Here is a 21,000-nt window from a genome sequence, read left to right as displayed (position 1 = left end):
CATTCCTATGTCAAATGGGATATAAGACAACTCAACTTGCCTATAATCACTTGGGGACAAAATATCAAGATGCTTGAATTCTATTACTAAAAGCAAAGATATTTTTTTTTTCTTTTTAAGAAGCGGCTGAAATAAGCTTACTCCAAACAGTGAAGTAAGCTTATTTCTCCACCCTAATAAGGTGGAGGCTCAGTCTGATGTATAGCTTGAGAGGCTCTGCATCAGCAAACTAAAAGAGGTTTGTTGAAGTGAACTGTTCACCTAATCAGGATCTCTTTGGAGGTTTTCTGGGGAAGTCCCACTGAGAGGAAACCCTGACTAAGGTGGTGGGTCAACATGTTCTCTGTGGTGGTTTGGGATGGCCTGGCCTCCCCCTCAATGACCTGTAGAGCGTTTCCAGGGAAAAGGATGTCTGGGTTTCCCTCCTGAACTCGTTGCCCCCAGCAACTCGATCTTGGATAGGCAGAAACTAAAAGCATCTATGCACCTGCAAAAACGCCTCAAACAACATGACCGTTGTGGTCGTCTCCAGATAAACGCAATGACTGAGTTCTGCCTGGTGGTAGTTTTAAGAACTCAAAAGCAGTCCATAATATTATGCAGATAAGCAGGGTTGTGTAAAAACAAGTAATGGTGAAATGTAACGTTGCAGCAGCAGATGATAGTACTCACTGTGTCATATTTTAAAGGTTTTAAGAGGCATACTGATTTGAAGAGAAAGTTGCTGGATGTTGAACAAAAAAAAAAAAAAAAGTCTAAATGGCTGGTTTGATGTCAGCTGAGCTGGGTATCCCCGCATATGAAAGAATGGGCAATGTTTTTATCCCGGATGTCAGACGTCACTTCTGTGCACAAGGGGTCCCATGTAAGTCCTGTCATTCTTCAACACCTCACTTTCCAGGGCTTTGGTCTTATTTCTATAACTTCTATCCTCCACTTCTCTCTTCCATGCTTTTCCCTCTCTTGAATCCAGGGGAAAAAAACAATACTAGATACAAATTCAGTCCAGCTCAGTCATTTTTTTTTTTTTTCTAAAAAGGAAAGAGAGCATTTACATTTCCGGAAAGTAATGCGAGACTTTTCCACCGCTCTTCCAGACAACTTCACATGGTCCCCGGTTGAAAAACAAAACTGTCCGAAACAAAGGAATTAACATGCAGAGAGCCGACGGATAGACTGATGAATGGATTGTAGGGACATCCTCTCTCTCCAGAGTATCTTTTCCTTCTCTCTTCCAGCACCACTTTATACCATAATCCAACCAGGATTAAACCCCTCCTCCCACCATCCCTCTCACACTCCACACACACTGACACAATATCGCTCCATTTTCTCTTCCAGAAGTGCTTTGTTCCCTGCTTTTCTTTCTGGCTGTCTTTCTTCGCCCTGTTTTCTCTTAATCTCTCTCACCCACTTTTGCATTCTTCTCAGAAACATCATTGACTATGTTAACTCAACTTTTCTTTTTTTTTTTAGCTTACTAAGAATGCCAGTGGATGGAAAAACACAGTAAGCGGGGAAAATGTGAACAACTAACAATGGTCGAAGAAGAATTAGTGTTGCACTTGGTAGGATAGGTTTTCTCATTCTATTTGCAGGTTGTTTTAGTGGGACAAGGGAAACTTTCTTTGCCGAGACACAAGCACACTGAGACACCTAGTGGACTCTTCACTGTGGCACATGTGAACAGTTCTTTTAGTTTAGCGTATTTAAACCTTTATACTAAGGTTAAAATACAGTGCTCATTTTGTTCATTTTCAAATGCATTTAAAGAGAAAAAACAAGCACAATGTGCATTATAATTTTTTTTTCATAGCAGTTAGTGAACATATGTGATTTTATATTTTTATACAAGAAAAATATTTTTCACATTTCTGCCTCGTTATTTTTTCAGAATTGTTTGCTAAATCTTCTGTCATTTTCACTTCACAGAAAGCTTTACATTTGATCACTTCTACAAAGTCGAACCTCAACAAATAAAACTTAAACCTTCCCATTTCACCTGCAGAACAGCTCAAGCATTTTGATGTGCGCAAGTAAACCACAGAAACCAAATGCTTAAGATACAATGATCGTTGTATTTTTCTTCTTTTTTTTTAACTTAAGCACACCCACAATGCACTCGAGCAAGCAAAGACCAATAAATGTGGATAACATGCACAGATTCAGCAAGCAGACTTGAATTACACAAGCAGATCTGTTCATTTAACAACAAATACAGTCAAACCAAGATCACAAACGCAGAAAACTAAGACAGTATTTAATATCTATAGCAACTATGTAGTATGGTATTTTTTTATTTATTTTTTTTTTGGTAAATAATCAAATAGTCTATGTGAATCAAGGTCTTCTAAGTTCACTTAGATAAAATGTGACGCTTTCTTTTTTATAGCCTTCAATTTACCATTTGTTTTGTCTATCTCTCTATTTTAGGTTTGATCACATCTAGGTCTTACTTGCCAATTTGCCATGCATCCAATATTAGAATAAACATGTATTTAACAGCCGATTTTTTTTTTTTAAATGAAGAGGTCTATGTAATTATACAGGAGGACAAAAAAACAAAAGTATTACTCACCTCTATCACTGCAGAGCTGAACTGTTATTCCAACTTGTGTCCGTTCTGAGCAGCTCCACCGTTTGAGAATGATCTAAGAATAATAAAAAAAATAGATCTCAACAGTTCAAAGTTCTATGTACAACACTGAGCCTGCGGGACCCATCAGATGTCGGCTGACGTCGCCTGCAGAAAGCCTTTCCGTCTGAGAGTTCAGGAGTAAGGACAGTGGTGAGCCTGCCTCTTTGGACTAAACAAACACACACATAGTGTACACCAGAAGTCATTGATTAGTCTAGGCCAGAGCTAATAGTCAGCCTTTACGTTTAGCGCCATCAGCTAAACCAGCGATCTGAAATCCTCGTCTTCTTAGGGAAAATAATTGCGCGCAACTCCTCAAAAAACAAGATTTACATGTAGAATTTGACAGATGTAGGTTTCCATCATTTCTTGATGCATGTGAACTGAAACGGGTTCGATTTGCTCAAAAATAGAAGTTTTACATTAGAGAATCTGTAACTGTAAATCCTCATGCTGATGTCGACTGGGGAAAGGAAGCAGGAAGGAAAGGACCAAAAGGGAGAGGCTGACGAAACCTTCAAGCAGAATGGGGAACAGTCAGCCTCTGATCATTTCACATGTTGCTTACTTTTGTTTGGGTTTTCACCAACAATAGGGCCATTAGCAGCACTGAAGACACAAACAATTCCTGCAAACAACATGCAAAACAAAGACTTTCACGAGAATTATAAAGGACAACTGTAGAGTCATTAATATGTTTAAACACACCGATTATTGGCATGAATGGTAATCACATTTTAGGACTTAATTGACCAACTGGACCATTTTTTTTTTTCAGGGCGGGATGATGAAACGGCACACAGCAAATTTTAAAAGCAAGAACTGGATACACAAGTTGGAATTTGTTGTGGAATTTCTCTAAAAGATGCTTTTTGTTTATGTCTTATAGTTACAGTTTAGTGGATATTATTAAATCTCCCATGAGGTTGGATTCCAACTGTTTTACCAGCAACTCTCTTATGCTTGGCTTGTTAACCAAAGTAGAAACACGGGGGAAAAAAAAAAAAGTAAAAGAAAAACATTGACTTTGTTGCAGTTAATTACCAAGGTCTTTCCATTCTGCTGGCAGAATGGAAAAGCTCCTGATTAGTCACTGTGGGCGTTACACTGCACCATCGATTTCTTTAAAATAAGGCAATAAAGTAACATTTAAGCAATGATAAGAATATATTTTTAGCGATTACTGTTAACCATTTTCAACAGAAATAATCAGAAAAGCAATGAGCCAAACAGACAAAAGAAAAACACAGGGAGCATGGGGTAGAACATTTATTAGTCAATTAACAAAATATCTTTTAGAAAAGAAAAAAAACAAGTAGAAACAATTCTTATCTATTTCTTTAAATAAAAAAAACAATCTTTCAATTAAAATATAAACAGATCTTTGAAATTAAATGCAGCATTCCTTTTCCTGGTGTGGTGAAAGCTACATGTTGTCCTTCTGGAATACAAAAATAATGTCTTATTTTAATAAAAACATCTGCTGTTTTTGTCTGACTGCTACAATATAGACCAGCTGTGTACAACGTTACAGCAAAAGCTAAACGCACACCGATCCTTGCCAAGGTAAGAATTTCTAACCAAGTATAACCAAGCAGAAAGTGGACGGACAGGGCATGCTTAAACTTTCCCTGTTGCGTTTTAAATCATTTCTCTCATTTAAGTGAGGTTTTACTGAGACAATACAGATCATTTCAATCAAACTGCACAAGTAAGAAGTGAAGAAAATGTTAAACTGTGCAAATCTTATATTGACATAGTCATATTTTTTGTTGCCCGTTTTATGCAGCTCACTATGTGGCAACAACCTGAGCATTTCAGCATGCTAAAACATTGCTGTTATGAGTAAATGTTTAAAAACTAAAATTTTATTTTTCTATCTGCTCCCGTTTTTCATGTTTGCATTTTTTTTTTCTTGTCGTGAAGTACTTTGTGATTCTCATCTTGAAAGGTTCAACATAAAGTTTTTTTGTTGTTGTTATTATTACCCTTAAAGCTGCTATTTGATAAAAATCTAATTGTAGCTCCAAACTGTGAGGTAGTGCAGGTTGTGACTTCTATGAAGCTTGTGAGTTTATTCAAGCTGCAGTAAGATCATAATTTTTCCCCCCTCATAAAAAATAGGATGTTTAGGACAAAGACAGAACTACTGTTGTCATAAAGAGCCGTGAACATCCACATATTGAATTTCAGTAATGAGCACTATTCAAACAACTGTCCTCCATGTTTAATTAGCTTTTTTTTAAAACCATTTTCTTTTCTCTGTGTCCAAGAAAAATGACTGATTGTGTCAATTTAAACTTCCTGTTTACCTCCAAATGAATAACCTTAACTTGAAGTGACTTTTTAAAGCCAAATTCCATGTTGTTGTAGGAAAAAACTGCAGATGTACATATAGGGCTTGAATAACAGGCCGTGACCTTAAACTAATATTTGAGGTTTGATTACCGTTATTCAGTTTAAATCCCCAAAACACAGATTTGCACAAGTGAGTCTTTTACGGCCACTGCATAGCTCAATAATGCAAACAAGGAGACTTTGTTGCCAACACTTTTTTCTTGGGTAGATGCTGTAGATGGATTTTTAGTCCTTGTCCAGGTTTAGCAATCCAAGGACAATATTTTGCTGCATTCTGGGCTTATTATTTCTTTCACATTTTTATAATTATTTTTCAGTTCCAAGCATTTGAAAGGAACGGTTGTGAGCTACAAGCCTGAACTCAATTGGGAAAAAAACGTACAAAAAACAACCGTTGAAATGTCACATGCCGAATTTAATCAAATTTTTTTTTATAACGTTAGTTGACATATTTGCTGCAATTGGATTCTATAAAGAAAACCAAATCAAAGTCCACGTTTCAAGCCTGTTGGTCGATAATGACATTTGCTAAAAGAGCGTTGTATTGTTATGCAAAACCTGAATAAATTGTGGAGAATATCATTTATAGTTATCATCTTTTAAAAGCCGTTAAGGAGCAGTGTGTTATTATTGTCAATATAATGTAGCTAACATTTGTAATTTAGAGTTAAAAAAGTGGATTTCACTGCTAAAAGCAAACATATTTTGCATTTCTATACCTGTATTTATCTTTTAAAAGATTGGTCTAAGTGAGTTGGATTGCTGAGATTAAATACAATAAGTGAGATTTGGAGGAAGTGGTTCACTGAATATCAGATTCAGCCCTTGAACAGGAAGTGTGTGCAGGCAGACAGCGGGTGTAAAGAGTCATCAGTACTTGCTGCCGGAGCCGTTAGCGAAGCGGCTGACGTATGCTTTGTAGATGGAGTCCAGGAATGAGCTGTCAGTCTGAAACACAGTAAGCAAGTAAACTTAGCACAGAAAGCTGTTTTTAAGCATGCGTGTTTATTACCACGGCGTGTACGCGCTGCATTTACATCGTTGAAAGAGTTAAAATACGACGATTGGAATGCAAAGTGTCAGGTGTGTTTTAATGGTTTTACCTGAATCAGATGTAGCAGTGCTTCTTGAAGCTGGCTTCTAGAAAGAGCTCCGACCTCCTCCTGCAGTGAGGGTTTGCATAAGGTTGAGGGTACAGAGTTGCTTTCTGGAGCAGCCACCGGTAGCCTGCTGCTGGACTTTGTCTGAGTGAACACACTGGGAGAGAGGAGCAGGGTGGGGGCCACTGTGGCAGGTATCCGCTGTGGGGAAATGATCTGCACAGACAGGGATAGGGAATAAAGTGGAAATCGGTGTGCACATCCAGGCTGAAAGCCGTAGATCACCATGAACGATTTACCAACCGAGGACATAAACTCGCATGCAATGACAGCCGGTAACACATTAGAGTCAAGCCGTGGAAAATATGAAGAGGAACTTCTAAAAGTATTTCTACCTCTTGCACTTTTATGAAGTTTGTCATGTCCCCAAAACAAAAATATTATTAACTTATTATGTTGATTTTTTTTATGTGATGAACATGGAAGAAAATAACATTTTATCACAATTAAATATTTGGCATTCATTTGTATTCAGAATCTCTGAGTAAATTCTTTGCAGAATCGCCCTTTGCTGCAATCACAGCTTTGCAAATGTATCGTCAGAAAATAGTTAAAGAAGACCTGTATTCAGCTTCTAACTGAACTGTTTGTTGTTGTTTTTTTTTACCTGAAACTGCAGCTCAGATTTTTGATCTGGGGCAACTGTGGTCGGGGTCGGGCCTGTGCCTAAAGAGGAGCCTTGGCTTTGACTCGCACTGGGCCACAGGAACCGAGGTGCCAGTCCTGGATGCGGATGGAGTCGGGGATGCTCGTGGGAAGTCGAGCTCTGTTCTTGCTGGACCAGCTGGAGTTTCTGCAGGAGCTCATGAGGAGAAACAACACCCTGCATCTGGGAGGTCAGACCTGGCGAACGACCACAGGGCATCATTACTTGGCAACAGCAAACGCTGGCTAAAGCAAGCATAAAGTTGAATACATGCTAAGATTCATGCTGAAAGACAGACATATTCAGAAGTCACATAATATGAAGTGAATTGTTGGAAAAATATCTTTTTTAAATCTAAATCTGACCAGGAGTTGATAGAAATTACGACTGAAACGATTAAAAAGATTTATCGCACTAAATCACCAACTAATTTAATAATTGGTTTATCATTAACTGGCGTATTCACTCAAAAAAACCTAAATTTTCTGATAAAGAACATATTCAGAGCACAAAACTGGTTGAGGTATAATTATGCCCAAACTGCACATAATTTATACACATCTTGCATTTAAGATAAAAACACTTATATCTGTAAATAGGTTTTAAGCTAGATTAGCTATAGATTACTAGCTACTTTTTTAAAATCAATAATTCTTTTTTCGATGAAAACTGCTGGATGTCCGTTTTTCTGGTTTGTCTTTTGGTGAATCGCAGTCAAATAGATTTCGCACCTGTTCCCATGGCAGCAGAATCCGTCGGCCCTCTCTTCTGCATCTCTGCCTGTAACTTGGTCAGGCCGAGGAGGAGCTGCTGACCTTGTTGTGCTTCGAGGTGGGAACGTGACACAGAATCCAGCTGGCCAGGCTGGGAGGTGGGATACTGGTTCTTCTGCAGCGCTGGAGGAGCCGTGGCAGTGAAAGAAGTGGCGAGCAGAGGGGGTGGATGGTTTTGCAGGAGCCGCTTTATTGGGTCGTGCTGCTGCTGCTGCTGCTGCTGGTGGTGGTGATGGAGGAGGTGGGGGTGCTGATGATGGTGGTGGTGGTGGTGGTGTTCCAGCGGCACCCCGTTGTCACACAGCCGGTTCTCTGGGGACTCGGACAGTGTCTGAAGCACGCCCCCAGTTCCTGCCGCCCCCCTCTGTCCCTGCATGAGCTTTGCGATGGCCGGACAGTGCTGAAGTTGGTTCGGCAGTTGGCTCCCGCTCTCTTCCCTATCCGCCGGCCCGAATGCTGTGTCTCCACCTCTGGAGGGGGAGACGTTTCTGCCAGAGTTGAGTGAATCCTCGTAGGTCAGCGTGCGGGCGACGGGTGGGCGGGCGGCCTTTCCTGCTGCCGTGGAAGCAGCCAGAGGAGGAACCGGGTCAGATTTAAGAGGGTGGTGGTGCTGATGCTGGCAGCCTAACAGGGTGGTTAAGGCCACAACCGTGGTGGTGTCTGCTCCTTCATTGACCTGGAAGGGACAAAATTAACATGGGTAGAAACATTATGGAGAAATGTGATATTTTCCAGCCTGAAAACACACATTCACATTACATGTATGTTACCTGAGTGTTTGGTTTAACTGGTATTGGTTTGATCAGATTAGGATTTCCACACAGTACACTGCTGCCCCCAATCTCCTTTGGCTCTGAGGCAGACTGTCAGTAAGACAACAGTGTTAAAAACACACAAAAGAATCCAGTAGAACCCTTACAGATGATGTAAACCTTAAAGAAACATCTGGGTTCCGCTACCTTATCATACTCTGTTCGTGCCTTGGTCAACATCTGGATGATGTCGACCGCTTTCGCCTCATTATTTCCTCCGGCTAAGCCACCTCCACCTCCACCTCCTGCTGCTGCTCTAGGGGATATGGAACCACCCTGAGACTGAGCGAGGATCTGCTCCTGCTGGGTCAAACTGGACAAAGTGCAGATTCCCCGCATCAGTTTCAGGCCATTAATTAAAGGAAAGATTTAAAAGTTAGAAAACCTAATTAGGCTAAATGTTTCTCCACATTTCTTTCTTCTTTTTTTTTAAACATGCAACCTGGATATGTTTTAGCAAGAAATAAATGCAGAAGACTTCTAAAATGTTCATACTTGAAAGAAAATCAAACTTTACTTGGAGAACATTTATGCAATGGGAAAATAAATCCAATGCAAAACTAAAATTTTAAACAAATTAAGAAAAATAGCAACAACTCTAGTATCATACTTGTTGATAGTACTAAGAATTCCTGTAAACATAATAGTTACTTTATTCAATTAACTATAAGATTAGATTAATTAAAAAGTTAAAACAGCTGGAACTGTGACAGAAAAAGAGAGAGGGTCCAAGTTTGACTTGAAGCCACCCACTGTGAGGAGGAAGCTAAGGGAAATAAAAACAAATCTCCAAAGATTATAAGGATCTCCAAGAAAGAAATAACTATAGCAGTTAAAAATAAGTTGAAAGTTCTTTGATGTGGCAGTAGTTTCAAATCCAACAGAAAATTCAGGAGTTATGAAACTTTTTTCCATTTATGACTCAAAGAATACATCTTTATACATCTTTAACCCTTAACCTTTTTAATAAAAATAAATAAATAACTCCAAATATGTTAAAGTAAATGCTGTTATTTTGTGTGTTTACAGACAAAACTTGAGAGATTTTAGTTTCATATTTTATGTGAAACTGCCATCTATTAAATTTATACTTACATCCTCATCCTTTGTGCAATTCGCTGACAGTCCTGCTTATCGTAGAACCAGATCCCGTGAATAACCACTGAGTAAAAAAAAAAAAAAAAGATAAGGTTTAATCAGCTGAACAAACACATTTACAGTAATAATAATAATAATAATAATAATAATAATACTATAAAAAAGTATTTTTAAAAAATCGAACAAGATGCTTTACATCGCAATAATGATTCAGACAATGAGCAGAAAAATCAATTTTTATAAATACGACTCTACAGTTCTGGGATGAGCTCATTGGTAAGGTCAGCAGACAACAAAATGAGCAAGCTGACCTACTCATAACCTTAAAATCAAATAAATACACAGACATAAAATAGCTCCAATTTTCTACTATGACATCAGAACCCACACAGCCGAGGCTTTAAAATGAGTCATTTCCCAGCCAAGCCAATGGGAACAGAGGCAGGCAGCACCATTATACAGTGAAACACGGGCCCCAGGAGTCTCTTGAACTGTATAAACATAGCGAGGCCAAGAGGGAAACGATTCCAACATGGTTCTTTAGAAGGTTGCGTGGCAGCAAGATAAATATGTTTTATTAATCAAGTTCCTATATTTAACTACAAATGATTTAACTGTTTTTATGTGTGGCATTTTCTCGAAAATGCATCAGAATAGCAGGAGAAGGTGCAAAACATTTCATATCTCAACATATCTAGTGAAATATCAGAGTCAGAATGTGAATATCCAGTCTTACTATTAATTTAAAGCTTTAAAAATTAGTAATGCAATGTCCCAAAAAGCCGCATTTTAAAGTTTTAAAGCCCCTAACCTTTTCAGACTGAACAGTTTAGGTTTCTATGGTGTTTTTTTTATTACATTCTGAAGTGAGCAAGAAAAGGATTAATCGGAGTAGCAGCCAAGAGGCCCATCGTGACTCTGAAGGAGAAGCAGAGATCCACAACTCACACAGAATAATTTCTTTGAGAGAACCATTAATTGCTCAATTTACAAGTCTGGCTTTTATGAACAAGTATCAAAAGAGAGCCATTGTCAAAAATTAGGTAATGAGAACGCATGCTTGCGTAAATGAACATTTTGACAAGTTTGCCAACTAGCAGAAAACTAACATTTTTCACCCCGAGTATATCATCCCCATGAAACACGGTGGTGGCACCATCATGATGTGGGAATGCTTTCATCATGAATGGGCCACAAAATTCTGTTCCTAAACATCCAAACCTGGTTGAGGTGTAACTCAAAGTACTAGCACTTGTAACTTGAGCAAAAGGTGCTGCTACAAAGTCTGAACAGCAAAGGGCTGACTAATATTTTAATTTGCAGAAATGTAAAATAAGTTTTCTTTAGCTTTATAGTAATCTTTATCCATCACGTATAACTCAAACGCATTAAAGTTTATGTTGGTAACGATAGCTTGTAAGGCGATGATTTTGTCTTCACACTAGTTTGTTGAACTTGTTTTGCATGTTTACTGGTTACAATAAAAATGCAACAAATTTACTGGATTAATCTGACTAAAATAAGAGTATGATTTGTTCACATTCAGTTTCATTATCCTGGCATTATACTACAAGAAATGTTAGCTTATTATCTGTCTGTCTGTTACCACTTTAATCTGTAATATACTGTAAGTGTGTATTAAATAAATGCTTATTTTTTTCATGCCGTTATAAGCCAATAAGACGCAAAAAAGGAAACAAAATACCGTCTGGTTTAAACAGAGTACTATCGCATAACAAAACAAAAAAATACAGATACACTCCTTGTGTAAAGACAGAAAAACAACTGAAGTATCTATGTGGTGGCTATCAATACCACACAGAGAACATGTATTCCCAATCCGGCACACAGACCCGAGAGGTCAGCGTGGATGTAGGGACAGACAGAGAAGGGGCTGGCAGAGACATATACAGTTAAGTAGAGCCTGGGAAAAAATTAGCCCTGTTCCAAATAAGTAACTGCAGTGGGAGACTTGACTGGTGGAGCCAGAGCCACTTAGTGCTCACTGGGGATGAGACAGCTTGACCCCGGGACACACACAGAGTCGAAGTCAGACAGCTGGAAAATTGAGGAAAAATGAGCAGGACTGATAGGAAGGAGTGAGGTGTTTTTGAGGGAGGTAATCAACTCAATAAAAATAGGAACACGTAGTTCTCGGAGCGCTCTGGCTGTCAGGTAACATTGAACAGACGGAGTTTCGCTAATGATGCAAAAAAAAAAAAAAAAATGAAAAAGCAGAGCTGAAGGTGACAGAAAGACAGCTGGGTAAGAATCTCTGACGTCTCTTTGACCAGTAGGAACGCAGCCGCACAGACAAGAGGACCAAAGTAAAGAGCATAAGGATACAAAGGAAAAACGTAAAAGCTTATTTAGATGTCTTACCAATAATGTGTGGGATATCCCGACCCCTGATTTGTAGAAAGTGTCTGTTTTATCAGTGAAGAGGGAAGACTGCCAGAAGAAAGGCAGGAGGAAGACCAATAAAAACTTTACGTTGGAGAAATAGAAGGGAGGCTCTAAGTCCGGTCCCAGGACATTGGAGGGAAGAGGCGGAGGGGAGTCAGACATGCAAGACCCAAGCCAAGAACAGTACCACTACAACTGGGAAGACAGCTAAGTGACCATGTGGGAGGAAACCTTCAGCAGGACACCTTCTGTTCAGAACAGCTGAAGGCAGGAGTGAAACCTCCCAGATTGTCGGCGTTTCAACCTGGATGCCAGAAAGTTCAACCAACAACCGTCCGGTGAGGTCCGCGAGTGACCCGCATCTGAAACCCTCAGGGACCGGGACAATCCAGCCGAGACAGAGAGCACGTGATGACTGCTCTGCATTCGCTTCTTAACCATTTACTGCTGGAAATGGAATCTTTATGAAGACTTTCTGTCTGTTTTAGAAAGCTTTGTTGGCCATGTTGGAGGATGTGTTGTTCAAGACAGTTTGGATTGACTTTTACGTCAGAATGAGACCAGATGTGCAAGGATAGCTCACAGTAACAGACTATTCAAACTGTGTGTACGTTCCTACTGGCAAGGCTCTTAAAGTAAGACACACATTCTTTGGAGTTATTGTTGTAGTAGAAGACCCATAGCTGGTTTTGGTTAGATTCTTAGGGGAGTACATACTAAAACTTAAAAGTTAAATAAAATGTACAGTGAAGGAAAAACTGCTGCAAACATCTCTACCTACATTTGCAACTGAAGATTGGGCCTAAAGAGACCAGTAATTAGTAGTGTCAAATTATCTTTGGCAATTTTTCTGGATATTTTTTTGCGAGAAAAAGGACAGATTAAAATCAACTGTTGAAGAAATTTAAAACGGCTCGACTGCTCTGGGACCATGCTCAGGGGCCTGTTTCAGAGGAAACTAAAACATGAGAGACTGGAGGAGGAACCCGAGGTCCGATTTAAGGGATCGCTGGTGTCCGAGAGAGATTTGGGATACAAGTACGTCAGACCTGGAGGTAAGACTACCCACACACGTGCTTTGAAGGAGATGAAGCCCGAGCTTCTTGGTTTTTATGCACATTAGTGCTGCTGTGTCAATACACAAACTCTTTACCTTATTCAGAAAAGATATGTCAAGTTTGTTTATGATGATAAACAATTAAATTCTGTGTCCTGTTCACACATTTCTAGTGGGTCAAATTATTACCGGGAGCTCAAGCTTGGTCAGACAGGGAGGGGAGGATCTGTGAAGCCCAACCTTCAAATTTAGTCACAGAATCTCAAATCGACAGATGTCTGGTCTTTGACTAGGCCATTCAAACCATTGCCCTGAAAACATCAAACCTCCAGTCAAGTCTCAATTCTTTTACATTTTCTTTCTTTTCCAGGACTGCCCATTAATTTGACCAGCTTCAATTTAAGCATAAGCATCCCCATAGCATGACACTGCAACTACCATGTTTCACTGTGGACGTGGTGTGCCCACCTGGTGTTTTTGCCACACATTTAAATCAAGCTGTTCATCTTCTAGTCCATCTGACCAGAGCATCGTCTTGTACATGTTTGCTAAATGGCTAAAGGAAAACTGGAGGGTTCATGGCTTTCTTCAAGCAATTGCTTTGTTCTTACTGCTGTTCCACAAAGGTCATATACCTTCATATACGTAAAGAGCACAAATATAAGTTACTTTGTTTTCCATTGGAGCAGTGCAACTTTGTAGCTCCTTCAAGGACACTAATATTAGACTTCTTAATGTTCTCCTGATTTAACTGGACACACATTTTTGATTTGTATTTGTAAAAAAGAAACAAAAGAAAAAAAAAAACCACCAACAAAAAAATGTTGAAAGCTGGGAAATAATGCATAGTTGTAGCAGGGCTGTGAAGTAGAAGAAGTCCTTCTATAGTGGGGAACATTAAAAGCCTCTTCCTCTTGAGGACGGGGAAATAACGTTTTGCTCACACTAAATGGCTCTTGCTTGAATCTTAGCCCATTCTGCGGTATATCTCTGCTGCTTATTTTTAGCCTGCGATGCCACTTTGTGCCAACCGCCATTCCAGGAAGTTACAGCCGCTCAGAGGGCTTCATGTTTGTCTAATGATAAGATTCCACGACCCCTCCACCAGAGGTCACGATGCACTGGGACGGTCAGTTTTGCCAGCAGCTTATGAATCGAATGTTGGCCAGTGAAAACAACTCTTCAGCAACCTAATGACCCAAAACACCACACAAGAGTTTTTTTTTGTTTTTTTTCTTTAATATAACTCAGAAATGTTGGTTTAGAAGGCATCTTAAAGCGCTTGAGGCATTATTACTTGGCTAATGTGCAAAAACTTTGTACTTTTATATTTTTTATCTGGATAGTTGACAATCTTTTAAATCGCAGCAGCTATAGAGATAAAATTCCGTCTGATTACAACAATTATTTATATCTCCTCCTTTTGGTGCTTTATAATCAAAGTAAATTAAGGCTACCATTAGGTTTGACCATTATGTTTGCAATACACACCCTCTTTGACTCGCATAACTCCAATTTTAGCAGAGGAAACAATCATCAGCTTTGTCGTGATTACTTGTTGAAAGTACTTTTAATTTCTTCCTTCTTCCCACGACAAGTGAGTCAGCCTCACATTTTAAATTCATTCTCCATTACTGAACTATTACATACTTTAATTTGCACTTCAAACCATCAAAGGAAGTGCAAAAGGTCACTTAGTAAACTTTATGTCATACACAGTCTTTCCCGCAGCCTTCTGGTTATTTATTATTACTGTGAGCAAGCACAAAAATCTATGTCGAGAAGCAGAACGATCAAAGCAGGCGTAAGGAATCCACTTCCATCTGCTTCCTAGGAAGCCTCAAGGAGAGTTGGAGGCAGGGGGAGTGGATGTGTGTGTGTCAGCAACTTCTGCGTCACTGTGTTTAGATTATCAGAGGCGGTTGAGGTGTATCTAATCTCTGCTGGCTGTTTTTGTAGTGCTGTCAGACTCTTGTCCCACAGGCACACTTAGCAATGTGATTGTGTGAGCGAGGGTCGTATGTAGGTCTCAGAGAGACTTGGGCTGATAAAATTGACTAAAATGTCTCTACTTAGTTCCTTAAATGGAGCTACTAGTTCCCACTCAGATGATCTACTTTCTCCCCTTTCATTATTTGTTATCAGACTTCCAAACCATTGCACAAATCTGTCCTGCTTTTTGTAGGGACATGATCACACCATCGGTATTATGACCTAACTTGGCTTCTGAGACGCACTGCATCTAACTTTGTAAGAGGAGTCTACATCTATTACAGACAGCCAAGGAGTCGAGTAATTACCAAGGTCTGCACAGACTACCAACCACATTTTTTAGCACTCCTGGTAAAGATATGTGCAAATCACACTAGATAATCCAAGTAGAAAAACCTAGAAAAATGCTCATTCTAATTTGAGTATGTTTACTAAGTGGGGGGGACCCTGCATCTAGAAATAATTATTTTATAAGTAATCTATGGCTTCTTGTGTCATCATTGTATAACTGTAACTGTTTTTTGTTAGCCACTTGGCCGAATGAACCCCCATTCAAAGCTGCTACGATGCACAGTGAGTTGGATGCTGAAGGAAGATCAACAAAATATCACTTTTAAAGAGCAGCAGCAAAAGCGTCATTTTTAAATCACCAAGTTTCTTTGGGATTGGTGCTAGTAAAAACTGTTTCTGTCCTACCATCACAAATCTAGGACTATAACTGGAACTGTGTGTGCTTCAGTCAGATGAGATTAGGTGTGAAAAGTTATGTATGCTTCAACTATGACATATGTTAAAGGACTAAAGGCTGCCTTATTGAAAATAAGTGATTTGATGAAAGTTTTAACAACCAAGTAAGAATAGTTGGGGTCCTGATGATTCCATTTCAAAATTACCACAGCAAACACGTGCTCAAATAGGTTGTATTTTTCTAAATTACTAAACGTGACGTAATGCCAAAGCAATAGAAGATATATAATTGTAAGGTATTTCACACATCTAAAGTAGTGGTACCACTGCACGCTAAAAATCAATGCCGAACAGATGATTTAATCCCAAAAATGTTACAGGTGTTAAACTAAAAAATAATTAAATCCTTCTGAGCAGTTGAAGTTGATCGCATTTGTTTTTTCTGTAAGGTTTAAACACAATATAGAATACCTCCCCTTATTTCCTCTACTTATAACTAATACTGGTATACATACTCATTAGAGCAACTTAGCTTGTTTTATTATAACCCAGCTCCCAATTGATGTGCATGCAATAGCAGGAAAGCACTGAGGAAAAGACAGACAATATCAATGGCTAACAGGTGAACTATGTGTATGTGTGTATTTAAAGCTACACTATATATCAAATCACAGTGATCATCATAATACCAGCACAGATTACATACAGTTTTCAGGAATTGTAAAATTGTAAATTACTTGAAATCATGTGTACTGCTGCATGTTGCTTACATCGTGCATTACGGTAAAGAAGGAAAGGGTCCTGCAGCTGGAAGTCCAAGTCTTTTGTGATGGGCTCTGTCAGATTCTCCATATTAAGACGGTTCATTATTGTGAAGCCATGCCTAGGAGATGCCAATCTGAAATAAGAGAAGAACACAGCACAAAAAAGATCAATAAAAATTATTGATGAATATGGCTAAACGAGCCACTTTTTATGTTTTACTCTAGTAAATCTACATAAAATCCAGAGCAATTAATTTTCTTCAAATGTTACCTTTTAAACAGAAACCAACTTTGTGTAATTTGTTACTTTAAGGCCTGAGAGATTTTTTTCTATAGAAAACTCATTAATAAACAGCAATGTCATAAAAAAAATTATTTTACTTGTTTTGCATTCTGTTATCCTTGCCTTTATGGAATACTGACAATAATGCAGGTTTGTGGAAATGACTTGACAAGACAGGAACAAATTAGTGGATAAAAACAGACTACTCCTTAAACATTTCTAAGAAGCTTTTTACCTTGTGTAAATAAATAAAGTGCCCTCCACTTCTGTCTTCTCCTGAAAAACAATAAAGTGTTGAGAACAAAAATAAATAAAAACAGAAAAAACATTAAAAGTTTCATTAAATATTTAAAACATTTTAAACTGTCTATTAAAAAAAAAACTCCTTATGTATGTTCAATAATAGTAAACCTGTAAGCCAGTTTAAACGCGCGTCTACCAGAGAGAAGCTAAAATAGGCTAGGCTAAGCTAAGATAGCATTTAGCACATTTTTTTCAAAGCTTACCCACTCATTCGCTCGGTTATTATAAGTATACAGGGCGACTTGGCTGGCCACGTCCACAATGTTGTTTATGTAAGGGTCTTGTCTCTGCAGGGCAGACAGACTTATGTCCAGTCCTTTAGCAGCAAGGTAACTATTGCTAGCTGCATAACTCATCGTTCTCTATGGAGAAGATATCCAGCTAGCAAGCTTCAACCTCAACACTCACAGAGAGACTGATTAAAAAACAAAAACAAACGGCAAATGGAAAATGAAGTTATATCACTAGAAGCCTCTTGACAGCCTTTAAACGAGTATGAGTAAAGTAAAAACTGTTCTTCTAAGTTTTTGAGCTCTAACTGTAATGAGTGAGTTTTTGACCAGCCATGTTTAGGTCGGCAGATTGTAAACATCCCAGACATGACTAGTTGCGCGTCGAGATGCAAATCCTATAATACAGCTTTGAAAAATCGATAAAAGAAACATGTAGGTCTGAAAATCAAAATAAATAAATACATAAATACCAATATGATAGGGATGTCAACAGTTACATGTAGATGTTTTAAATTTAATAGCTTTATCTCTATTATTATTATAATTATTAAAGCTTTAGTGAGCCTTTCTGGACAAAAGAACAGATACTGATACGCATTTAAGTTAAACTACACTGTGATTTAACAGCAAGCTTCTTAAGTGGGTATTTTGATTTTACCCTCTGCAGCAACGTTTTATTTTATTTTATTAATTTTATTTACTCTGACCTCACGATTTTTAAATAATTTATGAATTTATCTATGAGTAAATAATGTGAACGTAATTTTCTGAAGAATAATGACGGTATTTAAGCTAGTTACATATAGAGCCACTAGGGGGCATTAAAGAGATGCTTCTGACACCACTGATCTCCAGTTATTAAATTATATGCCTGAACTGAAGCCTCCTCGACTAAAAAATAAATAATCTCTCTTTCTTGTCTTTCTAGTGAGGATAAAGTCTTGAATGAATGTAAAAAGAAATTACTTTTCTAAATTGACCTTACTTCAAATATATGTCTAATATCTTAAAAGTAGCACACATATTTTCCCTACAACAAACATGATCCTACCAATTTTTAAATCCAAAACTCCTCTTAATATCCTTATAGAACCAGCGAAAAAACAGGAGCATTAATTGACTCGGTGTACTCAGCTGATGCTGATATTTTTCATTCAAAATCAAGTCGAGTATTTCATTCATAACATAAACATAACGGCAGCTGACACCTTCATGTTCTTCGCTAGTTTACAGTGATGTTATTCACAAGTACGGATCAAAAAATGTAAATATTGTGAAAGAGTTGAATATTTCTTGTTATTGAATGCAGACGGATGAACATAGTTTTCAGAAATGTCACATTTCTTCTTCAAATATCCTTTTTTTATTGATCTTATGTAATATTCAGATGTTCTGAGATGCTGGGCTTTCATTACCTGTAAAACATAATAATCGAAATTGCAATTAATGTAAGCTGTATAAGTATTTTAAATACCTGAACTTAGTTTCTTATTTCCCCCTTGATTCGACTTTGTAACCCGTCACCTATTAAATTAAGTGAACAGATTGAATGCAGAGGCTATAGGTGTTCGGAAATATGACACATCCTTCCTGAAAGGGATATTCAAGGACAAGAGCAGAAATTGATACAGGAAAAAAAAACTTTCTAAAATTTGACTCAGCAATTATAAATTACAGTATTGAGTCTAGGATCTGATAATAAATCCCTCTCCAAATATACCTTGAATCAAGGTTGAACTCCCAGGTTGGAATTTTAAGCTTTGTAGAATTTCAAAAAAATATTTTTTTTTCCACACAGCTTCTTATTCTGCCTACAAAATGAAACCATCAGAGCACGAAAAAAGCATTAACCTTGGAAAACAAGCATTTAGCATTAAGTCAAAACTGAACTTCTCTATCTATATTCAATAGTTTGACAGATTTCTGAGGATTTCTGACAAAAAACATTAACCATAGACTCTCTCTCTATCCCCCTCCCTTGCTATAAATAGTAATGCTAACAATTTCAATAACAATTCTCATGATAGAAATAAAAATCTTCTTGGTCAACTATGTGTGGCTCCTCCCCAATCCCCCCGAGAACCTTGCGAAGTGTAAGCTCACATGTACATGTGCTTAAAATTTAATTCATTAGCTACTAATGTACTGGCTGCAAGGTGTCAGTTTGCAAATGATAGTACTAATGAGTCATTTATCAGGGCATCAATACTGCCAATAAGTACTCAGTCAAGACTGACTGATTGTTTCCTGTTAGTTGAGGAAACATGTCACAGCCTATCAGAATTTAACCGGCGGGCCAGCTGACCCTGATCATTTTATAAATAGAATAAGTTACAACCTTAGAGTAACACCCACGAGTTTATAGAAGTCACATTTGCTGTAAAATAATACATTAATTTAGTTATTCTGTGGAAGAGAAAGTGATCCAGTTGCATCAGTACAAAAGGAATCGTCAATACTTGCTCAACGCAAAACTTCACACACATATTTTTTTCTGCTGTCTGCAGACAGGGAAGAGACGTTGCATGTGAAGGCAAAGAGCCATGATTAATGGGTGATGAATAGCTCGCCTGAAGTGCACCACCTGGATTTACCATCAGGTACATCTTCTGATGGAAGATAAATTAAATTCATCGACTAACATTTGGATTTAGAAATGTGAGTTTATGATGCGGTCCATTTTAAAGGAGGCGTTTAGACCAAAGAATAAAAGTTCAAGAATATGAAACCATATTTTATCACCGTTTAAGCTAATTTTGTATTTGTATGCGAGTAATGAAATTGGTATATTTTCCAGAAATAAAAGTAGAAATTGCAGGAACACCTACGCTGATATACTGGCATTTTAGATTTATAATCATACTTTTCAAATACATGCTCCTTATGTGATCTGTTGCTGTCTGGTGGCTGCTAACAAGTAGCCGATTGCAGCTGTGCTGCACATGCAAGTACCCCACAGGGACAAAATTATCTACAACTACTAAAACACATCAACAAGTGTTTCGCCGTTTTACTCAAACTTTGTGAATTAACACAAAGTGGATTGTATTGAAGCTCACAATACCATAACATAATCCTCTCAACTTTACTTTTTTTTTTTTTTTTTTTTTTTTTAAAAAAAAAACAAAATTTGAGATGTAATCCTTAAATAGAAAACTTTTTAAGCCAATTTAAATAACGAACTGAACTTGGTGCACCCTTTGTTAACTAGGACCAGTTAGAGTGCATGTGTGACTGGATTGAACTGGCTTGACTTTCTTACAAAGTGAATTGGGGTCATGTGTTGTGAAACGGGAACTAAACTGAAAAAACAAAACAAAAAAACAACTTGATTCTAAAGAAAGATAAAACAGTCTGCCTTTCTTTAATCTGGCATTTAGCAAATTGGGCATCTGAAAAGGCAACAAAGGGTATCGTTTCTGAAAGAAATAGTTTGTCTGGGTTTGTTTTTCACGCTGTAACAAAAAAATATTGACAGGTAATTATTTATACCTTACTCAGTAATCAATTGAAAAGCCTTTATTGGCTCCACAGTCATTCAACCCCTCTATTATTAGTGGTTTATGGGATATAAATACTCTCTTTGTAGAGCACTATATATATATTAGAAAACATTTGCATATTCTTAAATTTGACCCCTATGTCGGTTAATAAAATCAAACTAATCTGGCAATACATTTATAAAAGGCTAACATTAAAAACTATGCTGCTTATGAACTATTTCTTTTTATTTTAACAAGGGAATTACACTTTGGTAAATCAGCAGGTTGCTGGGTTTTTGTCCCCCCCC

The 21,000-nt window shown here is 37.9% G+C and overlaps 2 protein-coding genes across 4 annotated transcripts in view; both read right to left on the bottom strand.

The window, feature by feature from the left end:
* cacna2d4a (calcium channel, voltage-dependent, alpha 2/delta subunit 4a) overlaps positions 1 to 2,815 on the bottom strand; it is an 85,979-nt gene extending 83,164 nt beyond the window's left edge. Inside the window, exons 1-2 of one of the 2 annotated variants that reach the window (XM_015026990.1) lie at positions 1,056 to 1,242; positions 673 to 962 (exon numbers count right to left, since the gene is read on the bottom strand). The gene's annotated coding sequence lies outside the window, so the exon portion shown is untranslated. Of the gene's footprint in view, positions 1 to 672; positions 963 to 1,055; positions 1,243 to 2,578 lie in introns of those variants that run through there. The other variant, XM_015026997.1, reaches the window with a different exon arrangement.
* Positions 2,816 to 3,892: 1,077 nt separating this feature from the next.
* dcp1b (decapping mRNA 1B) lies at positions 3,893 to 20,335 on the bottom strand. Of its 2 annotated transcripts, XM_015026958.1 has the most exons (11): positions 19,294 to 20,335; positions 18,685 to 19,061; positions 16,910 to 16,950; positions 16,398 to 16,525; positions 9,483 to 9,549; positions 8,535 to 8,700; positions 8,346 to 8,438; positions 7,534 to 8,251; positions 6,764 to 6,999; positions 6,100 to 6,312; positions 3,893 to 5,944 (listed from the first exon to the last, which is right to left on the bottom strand). In XM_015026958.1, the coding sequence occupies exons 4-11, from the start codon at positions 16,492 to 16,494 to the stop codon at positions 5,867 to 5,869; spliced, it is 1,668 nt and encodes a 555-aa protein (XP_014882444.1). In that variant the 5' UTR covers positions 16,495 to 16,525; positions 16,910 to 16,950; positions 18,685 to 19,061; positions 19,294 to 20,335; the 3' UTR covers positions 3,893 to 5,866. The 2 variants fall into 2 exon arrangements, with proteins under 2 accessions (XP_014882444.1, XP_014882439.1); XM_015026953.1 differs by lacking the exons at positions 18,685 to 19,061; positions 19,294 to 20,335 and adding an exon at positions 17,181 to 17,624.
* Positions 20,336 to 21,000: the final 665 nt, after the last annotated feature.

This window comes from Poecilia latipinna, unplaced genomic scaffold (genome assembly GCF_001443285.1).
Source record: "Poecilia latipinna isolate Pla-1442-1.1 unplaced genomic scaffold, P_latipinna-1.0 Scaffold100, whole genome shotgun sequence".
Lineage (NCBI taxonomy): Eukaryota > Metazoa > Chordata > Actinopteri > Cyprinodontiformes > Poeciliidae > Poecilia > Poecilia latipinna.
This window is presented reverse-complemented; position numbering and strand designations above follow the sequence as displayed.